Here is a 26,132-nt window from a genome sequence, read left to right on the forward strand (position 1 = left end):
GCAGTAATCTTTCCCTCTGCTTCCAGACTCTATGATCCTATTGGGCAGCGTTGACAGGTTGGAGCTCCTGGCTCTCTGTGATTGGTGGTTGTCACCGGAGAGAAGGCTTCTGACACAGGTGAGGACAGCGGGACGCCACACTGCCGTCTGTTGACTCATAGGAAAGTCTTTTCTAACGTTTACAGATAGAGCTATCGATCAATGTCGAGCAGACAACAAACTGAAGTCATGTTTTAAGTGTCGTACATATTGAGGCAGGAACCTGACTGTGTTGATGTTGTTCATCTGGGTTTGTGTTCAGGGGCGGAGCCTGCAGGAGCAGAACCAGTGTCAGGAGCACAGCTGGGAGTCCTTTGCTTTTGTAGACGAGGAGGAAGAGGAGGAAGGAGAGAAGGTGGGCTCCTTACATTCATCTGAAGTGTCTCTATTTGTTTTCCTCTCCCGGGGCTCATCAGTGGCAGATGATTCAAATGTTAGAATCTATATTTATTGTTAAACTGTTTGAATCCATCATTCTGTTTGTGAATTTCCTGTTTCAAGCTCTCGGCCTCAGTTTTAATACCACACCAGAAGGAGCTTTTATTGTTATGTTTTCTCTGTAACATCCTGTCACTGTCTGCAGGGCAGCCCGGTGCAGGAGGAGAGGAACGGACCCCTCCCTCCTCCAAAGCCTCCGGAGCCTTCGTCCAACCACACGGCTCCTGTTCCTGGTGAGCTGAGACCTCTGAGCACTTCTTCCTCTTTTTAAAATCTAGCTGAAAGTATCACAGTCCTGCACATCTCTGCTCTGGCTGCTCAGGGAAAGGAAATAAAAACATCATTTTAATTCATTACAAAGAAACGACAGCTTAGTCGAGGAGCTCCACAGTTTCTTTCTTTATGATAAAATCTAATTGAATCAATAATGTCCGGGGGTCTTTAAGTGACACTCGGCTTAATGTTGAAAGAAAAGACAGTTTTCCTCCTCTCTGTTCCGCTGGTGGAGCTGTGACACATGCAGCCACAGGAAGCCTTATGGGGCTCGTCACAGGACTACAGATATTTTCAGACAAGTTTTCCTCACAAGGGTGATGTAATAGGATTTATTCCTTCCTCTGTCTCCCCTGGTTTCCCTCAGACAAACATGTCGACTCATATGACTCAGCATATATTCAGAGCCTGGACTGTTGGGAAGCTCACTCAGATTCTTAAATGGGTTAAAGCAGGCTTTCCCAACCTCTGAGGTCATGACCCTACCATGGAGTTTGTATTTGTTGATCAATAAGAAATATATTGTATTTTAAAATATATTGAACTCATGTTACTGTGGGGCATACCAACGCCAAAATATGAACCTCACAGAGTGTCTGTGTGTCTGTCATCCATCGTGCAGGAATGTCATCGCAGCCTTTCTTCCTCTGTGAACAATAAAACATGACCAAGTCTACATGTGAAGTCTGAGATGATTGTTTACTTACAGCACAGTAGAGACTCTATCACATGATGCAAAACAAAGCTGGATGTGTTTTAAATGTCCGGGGGTCACCAGAGTTTTGTGAGGTCAAAGTAGGGTCACAAACAAAAACCTCTGGCTTTAAGGGATAGTTTTGTTTTCTTCATTAACTTCACTGATAACGTATTCACTTCACTAACTTCCTGTTTTACCTGAAACCTACGTTGGATTCATAACGTGTTCTCAAACAGCAGAATTGTTCAAGACTGTGATTTGAGATCGTCCTCTTTTGTCCTTCACATCCTAAGATCTCCTCGTTTAAATGTTTGATTCAGATTCAGAGTTTTTATCGTCCCACAAGGGGAAATTTGCGTTGCAACAGGAGCACACAGAAGAGAAGAAACACAAGGACAACATCTCCATAAAACATCAACCAAAACAACACAGCAAAATATAAAACCAAATTAAAACAACGCGATAAAATCAGCCAAGAGCCCATATGCCCCATGAATCTTTGTTATGAATCAGTCGGCCTCTCATGCTGTTTTTGTGGCTTTGATTCCAACATGTTTGTTTCCTCGGGCCTCAGCAGATGTCAAACCTTTAAGATTGAATACCTTTCCTCCCCTTACAGCACAGAGTTCAGGTGTAGCAGCATGTCCTCTGCCTGTTAGCAGATGGGCTGTGTGTATCTGTGGTGGGACAGTTATCTTCTCAGTAGCATGTCGCACACTAAAAACAGACACGCTGTGAAATGGTAACCATGGCAACAACAATGCTGTGGATGAGGTAGTCTTTTAAAACCCTCTCCCCTCAGTTCAGATATTCTTGACAAAACCTTCCACCTAAAGATTGTATTTGTTTGATTTATTGACCTTCACTGACTGAATCTCTTCACCTCTGTGTGTGCAGATAAAGCTCCTCTCCAGTCGGTGAGGAAAACACTCAGGAGCCTCTTCCCCTCTAAGAGCAGACAGGCAGAGGGACAGTCTCAGGTGTGTGTCCAACTTCTCGTGTGTGTGTATGTATCGGCATGTTAATTCCTGCTATGATTCAGATTTTACAACATTGTGTGTTTCAAAGCTGCCATATCATTGTTTTGAAGCACAGGCCTAGTTGTCATACAGTTGACTTTAAGTGTTTTAACCCTGATTTTAAATCAATCTGATCGCAGCGATCTGTGTGACAGTCTCTGACAGGTGTTGGCAAACTGTTCCATCGTTTGTTATGAATCATTGAAATGCAAATAATCCACCATTCCAAAACATCCCCACGCTGACACCGCCAGGTTATAAATATTTATCCGTTATTCTTTCAGGGTGAATTTTTCATTAAGGGGCTCTGCTTTCTATTCAGGATGATACCCAGTTATCTGATTGACAGAGGCACAAGAATACACAAATGCTTCCTCATCCTCAAAACAAACTCCCCCCGAGTCGAGCGTCTCTTTTTTCCAACCTTCTCTCATATGGAAATGGCTGAGCCAGATCCTGGAGGTAGAGTGATTATTCGGCCTGGCAGGGGAAGCGACACATGTCATCTTCCTGAATGAAAACCACAGTGGAAATAAGCATATGCTTGTAAGCTTGCAAGATTAGAATTTGATTTTTTGTTGTGCCCGCTGCTGTGGCTGGAGAATTACCCGTCTGATTCTCTTGTTATGTTTTTGGATTCAGTCCGACTCCTGCATGGGGATTGTTTTTACAGCAGCGAGCCACAATCCTGCCGTCCTGAATATCAAATAGATTCACAGTAGGGAAACCGCCACCAGCAGCAATCAGGCTGAACTCTGGCTGTGAGTCAGGTGTTTGTCCTGTGCATGGCAGGTAACCAGACACTGACCTTTAGAATACTATCAGCATCTTGTTCATTCTTACTCTGCTTTGTTGTTTTGATGGCTGTGGCTGCACTGATAAACAAAAATAATAGATATACATCCAAACAGAACCCAGAGGTGGCGTTGTTTTGTAAAGCTGAGATTAAACTAACAGCTTTTAAAACTCAAACCTTTCATTCATTTGAGTTAAAAAAGTAAAAACTCTGAGTGATTCAACGCAGAAAACCAAGGACGATTTTTAATGTATTTTTTTCTATATTCATAACGAAGCGGCTGTTCAAAATGATCTGCAGGCGTCCCTGATGTCTAACAGAGATGGTCTGGATCTGATGATCAACATTTACATATCAGATCAATCTGGGCTTTGAGGTACTTTTCCTCCTCCTGTTGGATTAAGATGAGGCTCCCTGGACGGAGAGATTCTGACATCCAGCTCAGAGCGACAGAATTCACTCACTCACCGTGTCTCACCTCTCATAAGTCTCTTTGTTTTGTGTCTGCAGGAGCCGAGTCCCCCCCCTCTGTCGGACACGATGACACCAGAAGAGGTATGGCACTGTCTGCATGGTTTGACACAAAATGTTTGTGATTTAAGAAGTCACCAACCCCTGAATCCTCACACAGGTCCTGTTGCCTTTTTGAGAAGCTGATAAAAGTGCAGATGTTCTAAAAATATAATTATAACAACTACCTCAAGTGAGGTTTGTCCAGAAGCTAAGCTAATTGTCGTCTCGCCTTTTTCGGCAGCGGTATCATTTGTGTTTTACTGCACAGGTGAAACAAACTGCAAATATTTATACAACCAGGTGTGTTTCAAACCAAAAGAAACTGGAGGTTTCCCACCTTTACATGAACTGAGTCTGAATTCACTTTAGTACCAGCTCCAGGTACTCGAGCTGATCTAGGACCCGTTCCACCAAGTGGCCTCGTTCAGATCGGTTCAGTACGGTACACATTTATTAGCGTTTCCTCTGTGAAGGGTACCAAAATAAACAGATCCGTATCGTTCTACTGTTGCGTTCTGTCGGGGTGCTAACGGTACTGACCTGACCTTAAAGCCTGGAGCTAGACACACTGCAGTCTGTTGATGGGTCGAAAGAATCACCACTTCCTGTGTGACAGCGGTGATGAAGGACAAGCCAAAAATGCGCCACACTGTTTTTTTGCAACTAATGTCAGCGTGTAGCTCCGCCCCAGGGTTCAGGGTTTACCTTTCCAAACTGTACTGAAGCAGTTAGCCCTTCATTCACTGAGGGTTTCTCAGACTGACTCCGTGTGCTGACGTTGTGTTTCAGCTGCTGCACCTGTCTGCAGAAAGTCATGAGTCACCTGCATTATTGCTTAAGATGTTTAGCCCTAAATAATCATTTATATCTGTAAATCATTGCATTAAGTAAGGATATGTGCTGAGATAACTGCATCATATTACAGATTTGTCAAAACAAAAACAATATCAGCAAAGACATTTCAAACTAGTTTTATCTGAAGACTCTGTTGTGAAAGTCTACCAGAGTCCTGAATCCTCACAGTTTATAGTTTCTAACTCTCGTCTGAATCCCGCCCTGCTCTTTTCTTTTTTTTTACAATATGTTTACTGAGTTTAAAAAAAAATTCCAAGACACACAATTAAATAAATTCTAAGGAAAAAAAAAAAAGGATATACACATGCACATACACATTTATAAAGTAAGGGGGAAAAGTAAAATATAATTATACAAAATAAAAAAACTTTAATTACAAAATGTTTCAACATTATTACTGTCTGTATCAAATAAAAATAACCAAAGGGAGTACATTGCCATAGATGATTTGTTAATCACAAATATTCTGCCCGAGAACAGTTTCTGCAAAAACGACCACAATTACAGACATTACCAACTCTTTACCAGCCGAGCTCAAAATATGAGACAGATCTTCATCCTGAAGAAACCACCCTGCTCTTTTAGTCTGACACGTCTGACTGCCTTTAGTCTGAACACTAATTAAGGTATTTATGTCGACGTCTGTGCTCACAAAGCTCCGTATTAAATCCAACTCCGCGTCACAAGTAGGTCACAGGTGTTCCAGATCTGTGTCACATCCACAGAGTCAGAAGTGGGGCACCTTGTATCTGCAGTGTGAACACAGCCTGAATGTTAAACGTGACATCTTTTTTGTGTTCAGAGCACCCAAACAATATTGTGCCCTCCAGTGCTCTCCTGTCTCTCTCACTCTGCCTGGCACTTTCCCAAAAGGCCTCGTAACATCTCCCCTGTGAATCCTAGCAGACGGCTGCCCCCCGTCACAGCAGGCCGGGGCTCCTAGGTCAAATCTATAGAGAGGCTAAAAGGTGTCAGACATCCTAAATCTCAGAGGGGGAGACCACTGACACGCAAGGACGCAGCACCGGGTTTCAAGGTTTAACTCAAAAGCTGCACAACTCTGAATCATCGTCCTGCAGCCACACACACACACACACACACACACACACACACACACACACACACACACACACACACACACACACACACACACACACACACACACACACACACGGTACAAACACACAAACCCTGAAAGAATGAATCTGCTTCATGTTTGAAGATGTATACACGTCATACAAACAAATGCTGATCCTTCCCTCGGCTCAATTTGAAGGCAGGATTTCATGAACTAATACCAGCCCGCTCACCTCTGTGACCTTGCTTCTCATTGGCTGCTGCAGATCACAGCGTGGGAAGAGGCGGAGATGGACAATCCGATGGAAATCGATGAGATACGAGTCGACCCTTCCCCTTTTCAGCTGGTGGAGAGAACGTCATTACACAAGGTTTGTACAGAGATAAAGAGCGCCACAGAGGTCAGCAGATGTTTGAATCACAGTTTGAGCCCCTCGATGTCTGATGTGGTTAGAATATGTGTTTCTCAAAGGACGATATCGCCTCTGTCGCAGGTTGTGAATGCATTTGATTGTTTCTGCTGAGATGAGCGGACTTCTTTACATTCAGTGATTAATCCAAAAGGTTGATGCTGAGCAGATGCCATGAACGCCGTATTTTAAATACCTACACGTGTGGTCTTCCTCACCTTCTGCTTGACCATTTTTCAAGGATTCAAAGAGGTTCATTGTTTATTCCTCCTGTGGACCGGTGTTGAGAACTAGCATGCTTGCTAAAACACTTAAACAATGCATCTGGTTCGTCCAATGTATCTGTGACGTCCATGCCAAATAAAGTCTATTATTATTATTATTCCAGAGCATGAATGGTCCAAGAAAAGGAACTAATTAAGGGTTAAGTCCCACCAGCCCCATTTTGCAAACTCTGGTTCCAAATACTCAACATGTCAGCGCCCGTCACACGTTTATTTTGGCTTCATCTTTGTACAACGCATGAAGGTTGAAGCGTGCTGTCTATTTCTCTTTAGAGTCTATGCTTTTAACACATTGTGTACCGTAAAATCTGGTGTATAAGACGCACTTTAAAAACCTGTTTCTACATCCAAAAAGAGCGTTGAGTCTTAAACACTGTGGGGATCAATATACCGATTTAAAATACTGACAAAGGCGCCGCCACCATCACACGCTGCACGCCTACCTGGCGCGATTTTTTTATTTTTAATAAGTATATTCCCGTCCCCTGTTTTCTGGAGCTGCTGTAATGTACAAATTTCCCCCACGGGGATCAATAAAGTTTATCTTTATCTTTATCTTTAAAACTTCATCCCCATTCATCGTGTTTTGAAAGCTGATTCCACGCTGTGCTGGGAAACATAGCGACACAGAGCAGGCTGGCTGTGAGGGTCATTATCATGCATTTACAGAAAACGGTGGGATATTGTTCCATAAATAAACACAATAGAAATCGTCACGCAGGACGACAGTTGAACCTTTTATTCCAGACACTTTCTTAGAGGTGGAGCGCACGTCACACGTACAGCTCATGTAGAGCTTTTAAAAAATGTCTCCAGCAAACACAAGTTAATTAAAGCTCAAACACAATGAAAGTCACTTTTTTGGAAGCCTGAACTCATTATCATTCATCCAACAACTCCATTACTCAAACACGACTTCATTTAAAAAAGAACCCATGCCAAGTCATGATTAAAGAAACTCATGAAATGTTGTAATTTTCTCCCATTCTCAAACAAATGTGTCTGACTCATTTCTTCATCATTTGCATGAAATGACTCGGCTCGTTCGCCTGCAGTCGTTTCTTTTTTTTTTTTACTTACTGCACAAATTCTCCGTGGACCGGAGTGTGTGTGCTTCTTATCACAGCTGTTAGTCAAGCAAATAAGCATATAAATGGAGCTTCTGAGCACCTCCAGCAGTCTGCCAGTCTTTTGTTGAATGTCTCTCCGTCTGCTCTTTTCTGTTGTTTACTTCTGTAACATTTCATTCTCTGAGGATGTGGGTTACCTTGACAGTGCGAGGGGGGGGGAGGATAATGACACGTTTAAAAACACTCAACACCTGGATTTATTCTCACAGCGCCATCGCGCTCAATGAAGACAAACAGCTTAAGAGTGAGCAGAACTCTTCATGAAGAGACGTCTCTTCATGTGGAGCGTTTGATACATGAACCTCCATTCTTCTTCTTCTGCGATACAAAGCCAGCAGAACAACGCTCACACTCCTCATTATGACAAATCTGAAGGTGATCCAGGATTTGCAGATACTCCTGGCATGCTTGTAAACAGCTTGTGATGGTTTATTCTGTCATCAGTGTCATTTCATTGTCATGGTAATACTCCGAGTATTCTGCTTATTCATGTGCAGAAGAAGGCTTTGAGTGTGCTGATGCATACAAAGAGCTCATCCAGAGTGTGACCTCAGCCCGGGTATGAACAGAAAAAAACACTCCCAGTGACTTTCTCTTCCAGCGCTTCATTTAGAGCCAGTCGCCTCTCATCTCTCTGTGTCATTGTGTCCAGACGGAGCTGACGGACGAGCCTGTAAAAAGTCTGGATTCACAGACTGAGAGGGAGAAGTTTATCATAATGTGACGCGTGCCCTTTTTTCCCTCCACAGACCCACACGTTGTTCTCACTGCTGGGGCTCAGCCATGCCTATGTGACCAGTATCGGCAAACTGGTGGGGGTGGTCGCCCTGAAGGAGGTAAGAGCTTCACCTCTGCTTTTACTGTTAAGAGCCCTCTTCCTTTGAGTCAAGTCCACTTTTCAAAGTCTTCTTTTGCTGCTTTTTGACTTTGTGAGGTGATAAAAACGTGATGTGCTCATGAAGCTCTCTGAATTATGTACGAGTATTTTGTTAGCATAATCGATTTTCCTCTCTGAATGTTTCAGCCTTTCCTTTTATTATTTTGTTCTGTCTTTCCTCATTAATGTCTCCATCCTTCCAGTGTCCCTCCTCCCTCATTGGATCTAATTTATTATCCCTTCATCCCATCATTTACTTATTCCTCTGTGACTCGATCTTTGCCAGACGTCTAGCTGTTTCTCTACCTTGTTTCTCTATCAGCTCTTTCACACATTTTTTTAGAACATTTGTCCGACGTCTTGCCCCTGAAATCTTCCAGTTTGTCTTATCGCCATAGCGATATGTTTCCCCTGTCATACAGAGAGTATGGAATGACCTCAGGAGTCAAGACATGACGTAAAAGAGATGCTGCTGAAATCAAAGATGGCGGACAAAGCGTCAGACTTTGTCAATGTGGCCTTGTCCCCGTATCTGCACGTTCTCGCTAAAGGGTGCAAGACCATAAGTTGTCCCAATCCTCTCGTTGTTTTCTGCCCTCTTGCACCCTTTCCCAAAGTCTGACTATTACCCAGAATGCCTGTAGTGTTGTGCGAGTCGAACAGCTAACCAATGAGGGAAGCAAAGGGTCGTTTTCTCTTTCTGCTTCTCTTGTTCCGTATCCCCCTTGTCTTAAATCCTTTTCTCCAACACTTTTTTCTTCTCTGCCCTCCCATCCTTCCTTCCTTCCTTCCTTCCTTCCCTCCTCCAGCTCCAGAAGGCCATCGAGGGCTCCACGCGCTCCGGCGTCCGGCTCCGTCCTCCTCTTGCGAGCTTGCGAGAAATCATCACCCACAACTCTGTGGCTAAAGCTCCACCGTCCTCTCCCACTGCTCCGTCCTCTCCGTCCTCCATCCCTTCTCCTTCTCCTTCTCCTGATCCCCAGCCTCCTCCTCCTCCCTCCCCCCCTCACCTCCACCACCAACACCCTCATCCAGAGAGTGAAACAGAGGTGTGTATTGAGGGTGTGAAGTTGGAGGTGGAGGAGAGCAGCTGTAGCAGCTCGTCCAGCATGAGCTGCAGCTACAACAGCACCCTCACCCTCCCCCCCTCCTCCACTCCTCCCCCCGTCCCTTCTTCCTCCACTCCTCCTGTTTCCTCGCCTCCTCCTTCTCCCGCCATCCCTCTCTCCACCCTGACGGCCCTGCAGGGACTTCTCGAGGGGGATGAAGACAGTGATGACGAGCCAATGGTTTAGATTAGTCATGAGTGATGGTAATATTTTTTTATAATGGAAAACTTTTATAATGGTGTGAGTGTTTTCTTCTCTTCTTAATGTGTTTACCTCTTATTGTCACCTTAAAGGCAGAGCAAAGTGTGTTAGCTTGAAGCGACTTTAAAGGTCTGAATGTTTATCTGTTGTTATTTGAAGATTGTGCATCTCTCTCTCCCTTCCTGATTCTGTCTCATTTCTCTGATCTCTTTGTGCTGATCCGGCCTTATCACCGTTAACTTGTTTTTAACCTTTTGTAAAATAACTTCCTGTCTTACCTTCACTCGCTGACCTTTTACCCGCCTCATAAAAATGGTGACTGCAGTTTATGCTGCTACACAGAAGCATCTCCCCCTCCCCTCGTGTTGTTCGGACTTCTTCTTTCCCTGAGAGGATTTCTCTGAGGGTTTGAACTCTGACAGGAGGAGTAGGACAGGAACTTATTTTACAGAAGGCTAAAACAAACTGAACATGAATAAGGACCAAAACTGAAAAAAAAAAAAAAGGTATTGACTCCGCCCCCCCGTCGGTCTTTAGCTGAATGTGAAGATTTTTGATACTGCCCCCTCTCTCTCTCTCTTCCTCGTCGCTCTGTTTGTCATCCACTCGAACACTTTCAAGGATCGAACCCTGAACGGTTGAGCTGCTGCGGCTGCTTCAAAACATTTACTTAAAACAATCGTCTCATTACTCCTGGTGTCATTTTTTGGTCTTGGGTAATAATAACCTTCTAAAACAACATGGAGGCTAAAAGAAGGGTACCAAGAGTTGTCATGGAAACAGGGATGTAATGATTCACTCCACTGACGGTACGATCAGGAAGGTTCATAACAGGGCTTTATTATGGTTTATTATGATTCTGTTTAAAGAAATTAAATTGATCTCAAATCATAAAAAAATAAAAAAATAATTCTCTGGCAATAAAAACGCTGATAAAACCCTTTTTCTTATTTTTATTTTTCATTGTGATACTTTTTCATTTTGAGGTTGTAAAGGTAAAAATGAAAGAATGCTTATTTTTTCAGACTCACTCAAAATATCTTTAAAAAACGAACAATGAAAATGTGGATTCTGTTGCTCCTGCCCCCGCTCTGTGTAGGATTTCTTCTTTACTTCATCGTTAATTCGTCTTTGAGAACGGTTTCTATCAGACGACAGCTGGAGATATTGATTTTTTTTTTTTTTTTTTTTACTGGCAACAGGCCTTCTGGATAACAGCAGACTAATGGAGCCGCTCAATCCGCTGTGGAAGATTGGCCAAAGCCCCAAAACGACCTCCAAACTGTGCGCTGACCTTGTGGATGCAGCCTCCGAGCTCATCTCATCACGCTTAGGTTGATAGATGGCGCAGCTGAAGGCGGCTGACGACAGCTGAACACCCACTGCAGATATTCTCTTTTTTTTACCCAGTTACCTCAACAAGGACACCTTCAAGATTTAACAAAAAAAAAATAATCCTTCAAAATACCAAAGCTGAGATTTCAGAAACAAACCAGCAGATGTGACGAGCGCCGTGCGTCAGAAATCGAGATAATTACCGACTAATGGAAGTCGTCCATGACTGTGACTGACAGCTTATCTGACATCGATATGTGAAATGATGACGATGATGTATGTTGACATTATTATTTATTTAAGTTTTTTTTAGATAGATAATGATAATTTTATCCAGAAGGCCTGTTGCCAGTAAAAAAAAAACTTAAATAAATAATTTTATATTCATTAATAAAACTTCTCGATATAGAGAAGTCAGGATGAGATTATTTCAGGATATGAAGCTTCTGATGCGAGACTTCAATCAACAAACTGTCGCAGGGTCGTTGGATGAAAAGCTTCTCGGTGTAGCTCCTATTAGCTTAGCTTAGCTTAACTTGTTGTATGTGCACACACATGTCCTGATATAAGATGTGTCAGTGAGTTCATTCAGGTTTGTGTCTGCAGCTCGGTGCATTCCTTCACTTCCGGCTTAGCAGCAGATTTTAACTTCCGCCTGTAGGTCGGGATGAGATGAATCAGGCGGTGCGATATGAGTCCTTTAAAACTGTGCAGCAGTCATCCAGTGTGTTAGCATCCCTGGAGGGACACAAGTGATGAACAGCAGAAAACAGCCTTTGTGACCGTTTACACAGAAAAGATTCTGGATATTTGATGCATTGGACTGTTTAAAGAAAGCAGGATAAGAATCTGTCAGAAAAAACACAACTTACACATGTACAGGACAAAATCAGTGAAGAGATAAGATGTACAGATTTGTCCACAGGGGGCGCCAAAATCAACACAAATCTATCTAAAGCTCTGTACAGGAGTTAAAAGTTCATACGCTTCACTGAAACAAAAACATTCAGATTTAAATCAGACAGAAAAGCCGTCCTTTCTCTCTGGCTGGTGTTCAACACATTTTTTAATTTTCTGTAAAGTTTCAAACAAATGGCCAATGATGACCTCTGCTCTTTGTCTCAGGTCTTAAAACAGAGAAATATGTACAGTTATATAACAAATAAATATCGAAGCATTCTTTAAGCTGTGCATTTCTTGCAAAGATAATAAAGTGAGGGGGGGGAGCTGTAAATATGTAAAACAATGTTTGATACCACCAGAGGTCTGAACTGTCATGTCTCCATATCTTGTCTTGTGCTGAAAAAAACGACCTTCCCTTTGTATGACCTTCAGGTTTGACCTCAAGATCTCGTCTTTAAGTCAAAACTGCACACAACTCGTCTTCACCGTTCACACAAAGTCACTAAAGCATGGTGCCTTCAGGGACTTCATCTGTTCTGCAGCGTTACTTTAATTTATTCAAATGTATTTTAGAAATACTCAAAACAAACACACCACACTCTGACGTAGTGAAACAGACACACACACACACACACACACACACACACACACACACACAGAGCCTCTGAGACAGCTCAAAAAGATGAAAGCACTTTAACCAACAAGAGCACTTACCTGTTTTCAGACGATGAGGGGGGCTTTAGTTTCATGAATGAGGCAGATAAGACGATCATTCAAGTGTTTCAGCTATCACCACACCGCATTGAAGAAACTTCTGCACTTCAAACAGCAGACAGATCGTAAAGTCATGCCCAGTCTGTGAAAATCTTTGTCAACCCGTGTGTCTAAAGGAGGACAGATTTGCCTTCAAACCCTTGTTGACAGTGAGGTTTTCTATGCTAGTTACATCACATTGTTTGTTTGTGTACAGGAAAACCATGGCGACTGAATCCGAGCATCTTATGTTGGAGTTGGAGATGGTTAATGTTGGTCAGCAGTTGCTTATTCTGCAGTTAACGCAAATAGGAAAAAGAGAGGAGATGGATTGTAAGACTTAATAGCATTGTTAGCTCACACTACTAGCTAGGCTACGTTAAACACAGAGATTAATTAGACTTGGTATCTCCTGATGTGAAAATGTAGACCAATCACAGGGCTACAGTTACATTTTGAGGAGGTGCACGTCAGGCTACACATATATGCTTCTGGATAGGTACAGGGCTACTCACACCTGATGGCAGTTGTTTGCTTTTATATCAATGCCACATGATCACAACCATCGGGTGCTATACAGTCTGTGGTCGTGCACGGGTTCCAGGTGTGACCACCTCTCCCTCTTGCATCCAATCTCTAGTCTTGTTGTGCTCTTTCCAGGTGATTGGAGTTGGCCTGATCTTCTGATTGGCACTTAGGCCTCCCTGTTCAGCATCCTCTGTCTCTCTCAGCTGCCGTCACCCCTCACAACACTTCACATCACATTTTCACTGACTGCTTCCTCATACTTACAGATCACCTTTGTTATCTAAAAAGTTCAAATGATCACCTTTCATCTGTGTGTGGCCTCCCTCATTGTTTCCGGCCATGAGTCAGGTGGTCACACAGAGTGGATCTAAACCCCCTCCCTCCCACTCCCTCCAGGTGAATTTTCCTGAATATTTCCTTATGTGTTCTCACATCCGCTCACTTCACAGGAAAAATGTACTAGGGCCCTGGCAAGAAAAAGTCTGGGGGGAAATGTGGCAGTTTGCATGCAAACATTCAGCTCACCCTGAACATGTTGGTACGTTTCCAGGATGTTGTGCAAAGATGAAAGCACCATAAATAAAGTTCACAGTAAATACACAGTTTTCAAATATGTGTGTGCGTGCGCTTTAGTGACACAGAACAGCACCAAGAAGATCACTTTCCCAGAATATATATATTTAACACAAACAAAGATACATTCATACATACATACAGTCTTACATTCATACTAATACACATCAGTTTATTGGATTTTTTTTGTTTTTATAAAAAGCAATTTGATATATTATTACTTTGTATACTGTGTTATACTGTAAGGGCTAGGTCACTGTTAAAAAGCATGCACTTTCTTTTGGTTGTGTCCATATCGTGTGTTTGCAAATGACTCAAAGTAGGTTCGGCACGATCAATCCGAGCAACAGATCGGTCTGCGTGGTCTTTACAGAACATCTCATGTTGGGCTCAGACCAGCTGTCAATCAAAGCTAAATGCACCAATCAGCAAATAGAACACTTTTCTGTTACGAGGTCCTGCAGAGCTGCTCAGATGAAACAAAGCTTCTTCCTGCGCTCGAGCAACTTGAACAAACCACTTACAATTATTTGCAAACACTGTACCCAAGTTTTATTGAGTCCATGTTTGTTGTATTGCACTGAATATTTAAATAGGCCCTATCTGTCCTCACCCCACATCTATCTGTTCCGTCCTGGTTCTTTGGTCTGATAGGTCCAGACTTTATGTGAATCCATCTAATCTCCATACGGTTTGTTTCAGCAAGTCTCTTGTCTGCGTTAAACATCATGTGTTCCATATCACATACGTCCTTCTTCTTGGCATTTAGTTTGTGTACATTACATCCCACGTCTGAAAAAGTCTTCCCATATTTCCTCTGACTTCCGGTGGGTAAATAGTTGGGAGGGTGTTGGGGTTGGGGATAGAATAGCTTGATTGATTATTGAAGTATTTATTCACTGTTTTTTGACAGTTTCGTCTGGTCCTCTGTGAATCAGTTGGTCGCAACAACAACAATAGAGCTCTTTTCTGCCTCCTCTTTCTCCTCCAGCAGTTGGACAACGCAGGGCGTGACGTCGAACGGTTTCCTCCCTGCCACAGATTCAGTGGTCTGTGCTGGGAATCCTGGACTGGAACCTCTGGTAGAGGAGGCGTCCTCTCTCAGAGGGGATGGGGTCAAAGAGCATGGCTCTGGCTCCAAGGTTAATGTAACCTCTTCTACCTGTAAGAGAAGAAGAGTTTCAAAAAAAGTGTTCACATGTCCTTAAATCTAACTTTGTGACCATCTTTAATCCATTGTTTTCAGAATCAAATCTTAATGATGCATTAGTTGGGGGTGCCGGTAGCCTAGTGCGGACCGGGTTTGAATCCAATCTGTGGCTCCTTTCCCGCATGTCATTCCCAACTCTCTATGTCCCTGATTTCCGACTCTATTCACTGTCCTATCTCTACATGAAGGCACAAAAAGCTCTTTTTAAAAAAAAAGGTTGCATTAGTTATTACTCAGATTTGTTGATTAATAAAAACCAACTGATTGGGGAGGTACTCCATAAGTAATATGGGAGGCAGAGCCTTCATATATCAGACCTGTCTCCTGTGGATTCATGTCCCAGTTTCAGTTCTGTAGGCATTCATCCTCTCTACCCTTAAACACAGCCTTGTACATTTTCTTAATAGTTAAGCTTGTAGTAGTGGTGGCTTGACATTGAGACCCTTGTTATGCTGCTCTAGGCTAATGGTGCGCTCTTTAGATCTCGTAAGTAAAATATTCAGAGTTTCCGATCTGATACATCATCTGGAACGTCCGCTGAAGTCAAAACTCTGACTCAGAAGAACTTCAGTAACCAGAGTTTAAAATCCAAGATGGCTGCTCTGTGCGTTAACAAAAAGTCAGCATAGTTAAAGCGGTACATTATAGTGTTTATTAGCAACTTTGTCTTGTTTTTGTGAAATGAAAATCAATCACACCGACAGTATCGTGCATGTTCCATCTGTTTAACTATTACATAGTGTGTTGTTATCGCCTGGTATTAGCTAACACAACAAAGGTACTCCTTAAGGCATCCATGCCAGGATCTTCATTAATATAGATGAAACTTTTAGCCATTCTCTGTCTCTTCTCTAGTCTTTACTTCTTCCAAAGAAGACTTTGAAGGAGAAGCTTTAAAGGTCATAGTAGTAACTCACCTTTGTCAGCTCCTCTTCCTCTTCATGCTGCTCTGGGATCACTTCAGATTCGAGTTCCGGCTCCTCTCCGACCGTCTCTACCACTCCTCCGACCATTTCCGCCATCTGTCCGCTCATCTGCTGGACTATGTCCACCTGCAACCAGTTAAGTTTGCTCATTTCATTTCTAATCATTTTTGTTGGACTGGAAAACTTGACAAATGTTCAATTCCTAATGCTGGCATCATTCATAGAAAGAGGAGACAGACAAAGAAAGAAGGACAGGCAGAATACGAGCTCCCCTGTCCCCACCACAGTTTGGTTTGCCTGTGCAGGACATCAGAGAGAAAGAACAGATACTTAGACGAGCACCACAGACATAGATGCTGAATCCAAATGCCTAGAGTTGCAAACTTGCGGACTTTCCAGCATGCTACCCTGAAGACTGGGCAGTTATAAGGGTGACCGTTGTCAAAATTCATCAGGTCCATGTTTGGCTATCATGCAGACTTTTGGCAGTGCTCCATGCAGGTTTCTAGCCTGTCTCCTACCTTAGCGACTCCCCTGGTAGTTTCTCCCATCATTCACTGCACTACTGATGTGTGATTAATGTGCCTGCTGGTATAAACAAAGCCAGATCCAGAAAACAAAAACAGATTAGCCAGGATGAAAGCACGCATGGAAAATGACCAAAAAGGCTTTGCATAATATTAACATCCACTATGAAAATCAACTTTTTTCACCTTTGAAGACACGTGCCTGAAATATGAGATCAGATTAGATAAACCTTAGAACCCTACAACAGAAAAAGAGTATAAAATGCATTATAAGACATGCTGTCTTGCATTGTATAAAATGTTGACCTCGCTCATTCTGTAACACACACTACATGTAGATGCTTACGATACTGTATAGATATAGACTCATTCAGCACTCAGCCCTTGAAAATTGTCATAGCTGCTTTCCCACAATCTGCTAAATCTAGTCCGCAGAGTCTGTAATCTGACCATTTGGATTCAGAAGGCGATTGCCTACATGGTGTGCCTCAACCTGCGCAGCTCCCCACAGGTCAGCTAGCCGAGGGTGGGTGGGAGGACCGAGACTGTGGATGGTGCTGTTGGGAGTGGCTTGGAGGGAATGGGAGGCACTGTGTGGCCTGTGCTCCATGGGCTGGAATCAGAAACAGAGAAAGAATCAGTTGGCATTCAGAAAAAAATTAAACAAATATATTTTGAAATTTTTGATTTGGTTGTTGATCATGATCAATGGCTGAACAGTGTTTTTCTGTTCATTTGTTGCCACCAACTAGAGCCCACAGACAATTGTAGTTGTTCAATAACGGAGAATGATGCCTAGTCATGCCAAACATGACAAAGCACTTCTATTCCTCCAGCTTTTGCCAACCTTTTCCATTTTTTGTGCCTCCTTCTTGTCTCTCATAATAGTCTGCTTCTGCTTTGAACACTCCTTTCAATTATGGTGCAGCAGAGAGCATTAGGGAAATGTCTCCGGCTCTTCAGCCCAGACTGATGCTCAGAAAATTGACTGACTGATTGAAAAGAGCGTTATTATAAATGTAATTTAATATATTCAATAGTCTGCTTCACACGGGGCACCACACGGTAAAGCTAACAGGCTCATTTCCATTGTGGTCCCGGATCAGTACACCCTTTTCTGAGACACAGTCCCCGACCTTTTTCCAGTTATTATTTCATAACCCTCCATTTTTTAATGAGCTCTGAGATGTACTAATGCACGAGTGACCGAGAAAGCTGGAGAACTCTTTTTGGATGTCATGGTTCATCGTGATTCACTTCATTTGCAGAAAACCTCTAAGCAGCCTGAGAACTGGAGGCTCCGAAGCTTACTTTTAGCCAATATTTACAGCCCACACATCCAACCAGTTCACAGGGCGTTAGGCCTGTTAATTCAAAGTGGAAACATGTGAACTTTAATTTCTTTGTTTGAACTATTCGGATCACTCAGGAGGCACCTTGACACCTGTGTACCAGGGTCCTAAGTCTTTAACTAGACTCTTCTCCTCTGTCGCCCCCCGGTGGTGGAATGAACTTCCAAACTCCATTGGATCTGCAGAGTCCCTCTGCACCTTTAAGAAAAAGCTAAAGACCCAGCTCTTTCATGAATACCTACTAACTTAATGATGATGGTCTCCATATTATTGATGATGATGATGGTAATGACGACTTATAAGATGGTTTCTATACTGATTAGAGCTCTCAAGAACTGCCCTCAATGTTGTGCTTTGCCTCTGGTCACTTCCTGTCAGCACCTGTGTCCAATCGGACTCAAAGCTGATCGTTTGCTCTTCCTGACTGTTCCCTTTTTTCTAGATCCTTGCTTGTGTTGTTCTTACTCTCTGATGTACGTCGCTTTGGATAAAAGCGTCTGATAAGTGAATTGTAGAGTTGTGTCGATATACCTGTATGTGTGTTCTTGTCTTCATGTTAGTATTGTTTCAAACAACACATTTAGGTAAATGGCGCAATTCTGTTGGATAAGGCCCAGTGTGTTTGTTTATTAAATACATGCAAAGATTAAACGTCCTCACCTTCGCTAGTCGGCAGAATTACTAGTGGGTTAAATTAAATATTAATATTTTGATATTTTTGTCCTTCAGCGTAAATGAAGAGTCAGTGTGCTGACCTGCTGTTGGTACTGCAGGAGCTGCTGCTGCTGGTACTGGTGGAGATGTTGCAGCTGCTGGAGTTGGTTGTGCTGCTGCAGGGTGAGATGAGTCTGGTGCTGTTGAAGGTAACTGCCTACTGTCCCCTCGTAGCCCTCAGCAGGTGTACCCCCTGCTCCACTGCTGCCACCTGGAACAGACATAAAAACACTTCAGAGACATATTCAGGTGTATGGACAGGATAACAGAGAAGATACTCAATCCTCACCAGCTGCCATAATGTAGGAGCCTCCACCAGGTGAGGCCACGCCCGAGGGTTGGCTGGTGATTGGGTCCCAGGCGTCTGTGGACGACAGGCAGTACAGGCCCTGTGAGACGTAGGTGTGAGGCCAGACATCCGCAGAGGAGTGGTGGAGTATCTGGTCTGTGGAGAGAAACAGATGGAAGAAGTGTGACACAGGGAGAACTTCTTCAGTTTAAAGACTCAATAAATCTTAAGTGCATCCTGCCTGGAATGCAAATAACGCCTTTTTAAACACCCCACCTGTTTGAGGATGATCCAGGTTTTGTTTTCTGGGATCAAAGTTATCACAATCCTACTCCAACAGTTTGAACAACACAAACTGGAGATTTAATCCGGATTAAAACCAGGATTTGATAACCTGATCCTCTCTGATTACGCTGATTATGTAATCCGTTTTTCTTTTGAACAATCTGTTTGCAACATTTAATCCTCCCTGGTCCCTTAAATCATGTTGGATTACTTTTAAACAACTGGGTCCTGTTCATTTACAATTAATAATATATCGAGTTTGACATGGCAGCAAAAACAACATATTTTAGAAATAGTAGAAGCTCTGATACTAAAGATTAGGAAGCGTTTGTTTGAGAACCTCTACACTGAAAACAAAAGGCCTATTCTGTGTGTGTGGGTGTGTGTGTGTGTGTGTGTGTGTGTGTGTGTGTGTGTGTGTGTGTGTGTGTGTGTGTGTGTGTGTGTGTGTGTGTGTGTGTGTGTGTGTGTGTGTGTGTGTGTGTGTGTGTGTGTGTGTGTCTGTGTCTTCATGTGGAGCTCCTACTGTGGCATGCTTCAGCAATGAAACACAATGTAAATTCACAGACCGGGACCCCAATATGACACCGTCGCAGAATCAATATTAATGTACAAAGACGTGATGACGGCTGAGCTTAGTTACGGCACATTTTGGGTAACCACTCTGAAAAGGATTGTTGATTTTACTAAACCACAGAGATTTTCAGACACAGAAATAAACATTTTTATCGGTGTGAAAGAAAATGTTCAAAGATTATATTTTCCCTTCTGTTATTTCTGGTTTGACTCAAACCAAACAAATGCACAGCTTCAGGCACATAAACAGGGGATCAGGGGAAATGAGCAACAACAAAAAAGAAGAACAGTTAAAGAATAATTAACAAGCACACTTTGTTCCATGATGTAAAATATTGGAAAAGAACAGAAAGAACAGCAGTAATGGGATTGTTTTATACCTAACCAAACAAAACAGTGACTTCAGTCCAGCCTCAGAGCGAGTCGTTTATTGAATCACCTTCTGCATTGTTAAGAAGCTCTTATTATAAATCCATAAGTATTTATTCATAAACTAACAAACTGATATCCTCATTTAGAGTGAGATAAGCCTGTCATTATCATTATAACCAATGAAGGTGGGAAACAGTGGAACAGACTATCGAGGAGAAACAGTCCCTCAGTCCTGATGTTGATATTTAGTATCTTCTTCTAATGACTCGTGCATGTGTTCAGTACGTGTGTGATGGCACTGTGTGCTAGATAAAGCACAGAGGAGGGCACATATGGTGCTGTTAATGAGAGAGAGGCTAAGTCCTTGTGCTAACCTCCAGGCTCCCTCAGGGCTGAACGGCGCTCTGCATTGCTAAACACCAGCAAGAACTCACACAGAAACCATTCACAGTCTAACTGTGAAGTGAAATGAAAAACATCTAAGTCCAGGTTTCAAATGTTTTTTAATGCGCTTCAAACAAAACAGAAACTAAGCCACCAAAAAATGTTTTTATGACCTTATATGGCAGTTCCTGTGAGGTCAGACAGGGTTTCCTGATCCTCTTTCCTTCCTTTCTCTTTGTTGTGTCATCCTATGTACGACTAAACTAAACCGACGTGTCATCACCTGAGGCTCGGACGTGAATTTAAAACCGACGTTGTAAAACAAACATTTTCTTAACCTCTTTTCATACAACTGCTTTCCTCGTTAGAATACACCTTTCCCTCTAGATTATGAGTAAATGTGTTCTGATGACATCATGTAAATTCTGGTGTTTTTGACGGAGTAACCAGCGGAAGTGAAGGGCATGAATGTGCAGCTGTGCGTCTGCCCTCCAAACGTCCTTCACAGCTGGTCAGCAGAATAACTGACGTGGCAGTTTTCAGTCTCCAGTGGGGCTCTAATGTTCCCAAACTGTGCATTTACGCACAATACAAAACATGATTGTTCTCTTGAATGTGTGTGACCATTGCAGCTTCTTGCGGTAAAGACAGATTATTTGCCATCAAGTTAAAACGTTTCCAACTGAGAATTGCAGCGGTCTACTGTCACAAACCCTCCGAGCCTGAATCTAACATTCACACTGAGAAACTGTTTGCAGAACAAACTGATGGAAGCGATTAAGCTGCAGTACCTCTGCTCGTGATGCTCTCCTGGTTGACCTCACTGAGGTGAGCCACACTGCCCTGGTTGGATCCGGCTCCCATACTGTCCCCGTCCATCGAGTTCCAGCCGAACAGAGTCGCCTCAGAGATCGCAAACTGCTGCATGATGCCTAGAGAGGGAGTCAGATCGCTGTTAGCTGACCACGGTGGTACTGACGTTAGAAACAGTACACTCAGTCCAGAGATGTATGGAAATAAATCCATTCTAAATCTTTGCTCCCTGAACCCCCCTCCGCTAACCCTACTTGTTTTTTTTTTTTAAGGACATTAGGGACGTCTGATATCATGATTTACTGTTTAATTTTTTTATTCCTTAATTTGTGTTCATTTCCTATGTGTCTCTATTCCCTGTGTGTATTTTCCTGTTCATGTTCCTGATTTTAGTGTTTCCTGTTTTATTTTGTAGTATTTTGTAGTCTGGTGTTACGTCCTCCCTTTGTGTGTTTCCCTCCGTTTCTGATTGTCTTCACCTGTGTCTTGTCTGTCTCACCTGTGTTTGAATGCCCCCTGTGTCTAGTCTTTGTGTTTCTTCCCTCCTGTGTCAGTTCATTGTCAGACTCTTCCCGTGTTCCTTGTCGATGTTCATTTTCCTCGTGGCTAGGTTTTGTTTTCGGACTTTTGATGGACTTTTGTTTTTGATCCTTTTGGACCTTTTGTTTAATACATATTTTTGTTAAACTGCATGTTGGTCCTCCACCTTTGTTTATGAAACTTGAGACTTGTGACACTTGTTTTAATTCCCACATGCGTCAAATGATTTTGATGCATGTCTAACAGGCAGGTAGCTGGTCTTTAGCCTCGTAATTATCAGAATATTTCTTCTTGTTTTCTGTGTTTTTTCATGATTTAAAGACTCTGTATCACCTGTAGGTTCAGGTCTCAGGTGCACCCTCACCTGCAGCGAAGCGGGCCTCCTTCTCTCCGTCACTGAGGTCGCTGTAAGCGTCGTTCTCCAGCCTCCTCTCTTTTTCCCTCTGCAGGTTGGTGTGCCCCGCCACCCCCATCGGCCCTGCGGATGGTTTGCCCCAGCTCTGCCACTCGATCATGTGGGCGACTTTACCCTGGGCCATGGCAGTGGGCTTGGTAACTTTGTCCTTCATGGAGCGACTCACACCTACAGCAGGTACGTGGCGAGACGGAGGGGCACACCAGTAGCACACACACACACAACACACAGCACACACACACACACACACACACACACACACACACACACACACACACACACACAACACACACACACACACACAAAAACACTGTCAGAACTACTTCTGGCCTCAGCAGTTGATGACTCCTCCAACTGAGGCTCGGGGGTGGAGGGGGTAGAATGATAATGAGATGAGTGGATGAAGAGAAACTGTGAGGAGTGAGGTTCTAAATGTAAAGGGATGGATGTGTAGAAGGAGTTTTATGACAGGCTGTGAGAACACGGTGACGACCTTTGCTTTAAAATGATGTAGTGTCCTGTTTTAAGAAGATTTCATGGCGGCAGTTTGACTCGTTATGAGCAATCCGGGGTCATATTTTTGGGTTGTAAGATTTTGAAATAAGATGTTTATCTGGACTCTTCAGGTGAATGTCGCTTTTTCTGCTTGAGATTAGACAAATACACTTGGTAAGATTTGTGTTTTTGCAGTGCATCTACACCATCTTGGCTTTAAAGCTTCCCCCTTTCAAATATTTGTTGTGTGTTTAAAATCAAATGAGTCATAGCTCTCCATTTATTCAGACCAGCCAGGTCATTATCTGCTATTTTACCAGATAACGACGACACTGAGCTGAGAATATGAAGAGCACCAGTCAGACAAAATGTCATGCTGAGGTGAACTCTTACAGCGGTGAGTGGATGAGTGCCTCTTAAACTTATCGTTTAAAAATGTGATCTTTAAGTATCCTTCTCTCTCTATCTTTTTTGTAGATCTTAATCATGAGAATCATGCTCACACAGTCGATCTCTAATGAAGATTTTTGCTGTTATGTCAGCTCCCGTTGCAAGGATGTCTTGACTTCACATTAGAACAACCTGAGGAGGCTGAGGCGCGTTGTCCCGATGTTTAAGATGTCTACACACCAAAACAGGCTAAATATCTAAATAACTGATTGCCTTTGTGCTCCCCTTCAGTTTTCTGTATTAGCAGGAGAAGGAGACGAGAGACAGCTGAAACGCTAACAAAACCATATTAATGATAGAAGCCCTTACTCATCTCCTGGTAAACAAAATAAATGAGATTCATTAGACTTTGCGTGATTAAAAACGTGTTAAAGAGAGCGAGAGAGAGGCAGGGAGAAGTAACGCTCGTGTGTAAACAGAACGCTAAGAAGGGTCCACCAGCAAATCTCTGCCCAATTAAGATGCAAATACAGGATTCAAACTGGGGACAAACACACTGAGACAAACGCTCGCAGAGAGGCTTGATCGATTAAAAAAATTAAATTAAAATCAAACAGGCATGAATAAACAGAGACAGAGCTTTTGGAAATAGCTCCCCCAGTCCAGAGGGCAAGTTGCAGGCCGAGTTATAAATAGAAACTGTTTTTCCCCCTCAGACAAAGAGAGCCCATCTCATCTGAAAATCAAACACTCCCAGCAGAGTCTAATTGGGGATGGAAATAGGAACAGAAAGAATGGGGATGAGAGATGAGGGAGGGTGTTGGGGTCTTGGCTTTTCAAAGGATTTAAAAAAATAAAAAAATACAACTTTACACTGTAAAATTAAATCAAAGATAGACGACAACAAACACTGAGGTGCTACACTGAAACACTGCAAAGCACAGAGCGCCACAGTCAGAAGCACAAAGCAGCACACACGAGGCGACGGCCACTCAAAAGACACAAAAAACTGCACAAAGAGAGTCACAAATATTAAGGCCACACCGCCGCCACGTTACAGAGACTCTACGTTTCCCAACACGTCTGTGGAGATGCTTCAGTAAGTCTTCAAAGTAAGTCATCTCACTTACTTTAGCTCGTTTGAAATAAGAGGTCTGATTGGGTTTCCATCAATGACGAAATGTGTCTGTCATTGACGTCTGCTGTTGATATCAATGAAAGAAGAAGAAGAAGAAGAAGGGAAAGTAGGGAGTGATACAGGAAGGGGCACCCACAGGGGCGGCCATGTTGGTTCCAAGCTCCTCCTCTTCCTCCCGCTCGAGGGTGAAGTTGTCTGTTGAGCCACAGTTGGATTTACGAAAGCCGCCATTGATGGCAAAAAATGAAAAGATAATTCCTGTTTTTCTCTCCAAATGTCAGAAGATTATTCAGAAACAACGTGGAAGTCATGTCAGAGTTTTTAACCCGACAAGCAAATTACATTTTTGAGTTTAAGCTTGGACTGTTTCTTGGGTTACGCTCAGAAATGAATGCATCATTTTTTTCCTGTCGTCACAGTGATGGAAAAGAACGACACCTTTGTGACTGTTCCCTTCAGTTTGTGATCCCTAACCACTTCCTGTTTCTGTGGTGTAGTAGTTAGTGTCTTAACCTTCGATCTACCAGAAGTTCATTATTTTCTATCAAAATAAAAGTAGCTTAGTTTCCAAACAGGAAGTAAAAAAACCTTTAGCTTAAGGCCGTACAAAAACTGTTTTGAAATGAAAACCACACATTGATCTTTTGCTCTGATGCAAACAACCCGCTCCAAAAGAAACCAGAAATTATCTTTTCCACTAAAGGGACTGTAAGTTTGTCCGTTCAGTTCTCAACAGCAGCTTCACCCTCGAGCTTTCTGCGGAGCATGTGGAGGCAACATGGGGGCTGTTTTACCACCTAGCAGCACAGACACACACCTGACACACCTGTCAGAGAGGACTTAGCCAGGGCACCGATCCCGTAGGAGTTGGCAGACTTCCTCTTGAGACGAGGCAGAATGGAAGTAGTGTCCTCCATGGACAACTGAAGAGAAAGAGAGAGGGAGGGAGGTGAGGTGAAGTGAGGAAGAGAGGATGCACGAGGGGGAGGGGGAGGGGGAGGGGGGGCATTTAGGGGATAGAGAGAGAGAGATGAAATGGAATAAAAGAAAGTGAGGTGAAGAGAGCAGATAATTGAGGATTCAGCAAAGGGTTAGAGCGAGACAGAAGTTATGAGAGAGGGAATAAGAACGGAGGGTTAATTATTAGGACACCTTGTACATTTCTGACAGAGAGCATTGAAAAGAAGAAGAGAATCGAGGTTACACTGTGTCCACAAGGAGAGAAAAAAAAGGCAATTCAACACATTTTAAAAGAACAACAACAGGCTCTTCTGTCAGCACAGCATCTGATGAAGTGAGGAAATCAATACAATTACAATCATGATTGAATTGAATCATTAGTGATGGATACAGGATATTCTTAAGATGTTTTTGTCACCTTTGGCTGAAAAAATAGAATATCAGACTCCAGCCTTCATAGCATCATTCTACAATCAATCAGTGAAAATGCTTCATCCACTCTTCTTATAAACAGTCTGCGTCCCAACCGTCATCGACCCAAAAGTATTAAAGGAGCAGTATGTAACTCTGACCCCTAGTGTTTAAAATGGGTACTACAGTCTAAATTCTAAACATCATAGAGAGCTGTCTCTCCCCCCTGGGATCCCCTATTGATCCTAGTTTGAGCACGTTTCTGCTCGTGGAGCTTATTAGAAACATGCAGAGGCTTTTTAGGTCGGGTACAATCACTTCTATCTGAACCACTTCTCTTGACCCGCTTCCATCGCTGCAACACCTGTTGACCTGATAACTGCTCTCACATCTGACAAACCGAGGGGCGTCCAAAACGGCCGTGTGGGAGTGTCTTAAAAGCGCCTACCTTCTCTGGTCCAAACAAATCCAGAGCATTCAGGAGCAGAATCTAAAGTTAGAAGGAGGACATACTGGCTGCTGCAT

The 26,132-nt window shown here is 43.0% G+C and overlaps 2 protein-coding genes across 4 annotated transcripts in view; one reads left to right on the forward strand and one right to left on the reverse strand.

Moving 5' to 3' along the window:
- Positions 1 to 12,233, forward strand: part of clcn1a (chloride channel, voltage-sensitive 1a) — a 38,333-nt gene extending 26,100 nt beyond the window's left edge. The window contains exons 17-24 of the mRNA XM_065948102.1: positions 27 to 118; positions 302 to 394; positions 623 to 710; positions 2,345 to 2,427; positions 3,773 to 3,817; positions 5,974 to 6,078; positions 8,281 to 8,367; positions 9,218 to 12,233. Of these exons, the coding sequence (XP_065804174.1) occupies positions 27 to 118; positions 302 to 394; positions 623 to 710; positions 2,345 to 2,427; positions 3,773 to 3,817; positions 5,974 to 6,078; positions 8,281 to 8,367; positions 9,218 to 9,703 (1,079 nt within the window). The 3' untranslated portion in view covers positions 9,704 to 12,233. The remainder of the gene's footprint in view (positions 1 to 26; positions 119 to 301; positions 395 to 622; positions 711 to 2,344; positions 2,428 to 3,772; positions 3,818 to 5,973; positions 6,079 to 8,280; positions 8,368 to 9,217) is intronic.
- A 1,661-nt stretch (positions 12,234 to 13,894) lies between these two features.
- The window catches only part of LOC110003061 (uncharacterized), a 48,645-nt gene continuing 36,407 nt past the window's right edge, over positions 13,895 to 26,132 (reverse strand). The window contains exons 3-10 of one of the 3 annotated variants that reach the window (XM_020658759.2): positions 25,054 to 25,159; positions 22,163 to 22,381; positions 21,237 to 21,377; positions 18,829 to 18,984; positions 18,581 to 18,750; positions 16,967 to 17,086; positions 15,938 to 16,072; positions 13,895 to 14,972 (exon numbers count right to left, since the gene is read on the reverse strand). In XM_020658759.2, the coding sequence (XP_020514415.1) occupies positions 14,745 to 14,972; positions 15,938 to 16,072; positions 16,967 to 17,086; positions 18,581 to 18,750; positions 18,829 to 18,984; positions 21,237 to 21,377; positions 22,163 to 22,381; positions 25,054 to 25,159 (1,275 nt within the window). In that variant the 3' untranslated portion in view covers positions 13,895 to 14,744. Of the gene's footprint in view, positions 14,973 to 15,937; positions 16,073 to 16,951; positions 17,087 to 18,580; positions 18,751 to 18,828; positions 18,985 to 21,236; positions 21,378 to 22,162; positions 22,382 to 25,053; positions 25,160 to 26,132 lie in introns of all 3 variants that reach the window. The other 2 variants (XM_020658758.2, XM_020658757.2) reach the window with 2 other exon arrangements.

The sequence above is a fragment of the Labrus bergylta genome, chromosome 19 (genome assembly GCF_963930695.1).
Source record: "Labrus bergylta chromosome 19, fLabBer1.1, whole genome shotgun sequence".
NCBI lineage: Eukaryota > Metazoa > Chordata > Actinopteri > Labriformes > Labridae > Labrus > Labrus bergylta.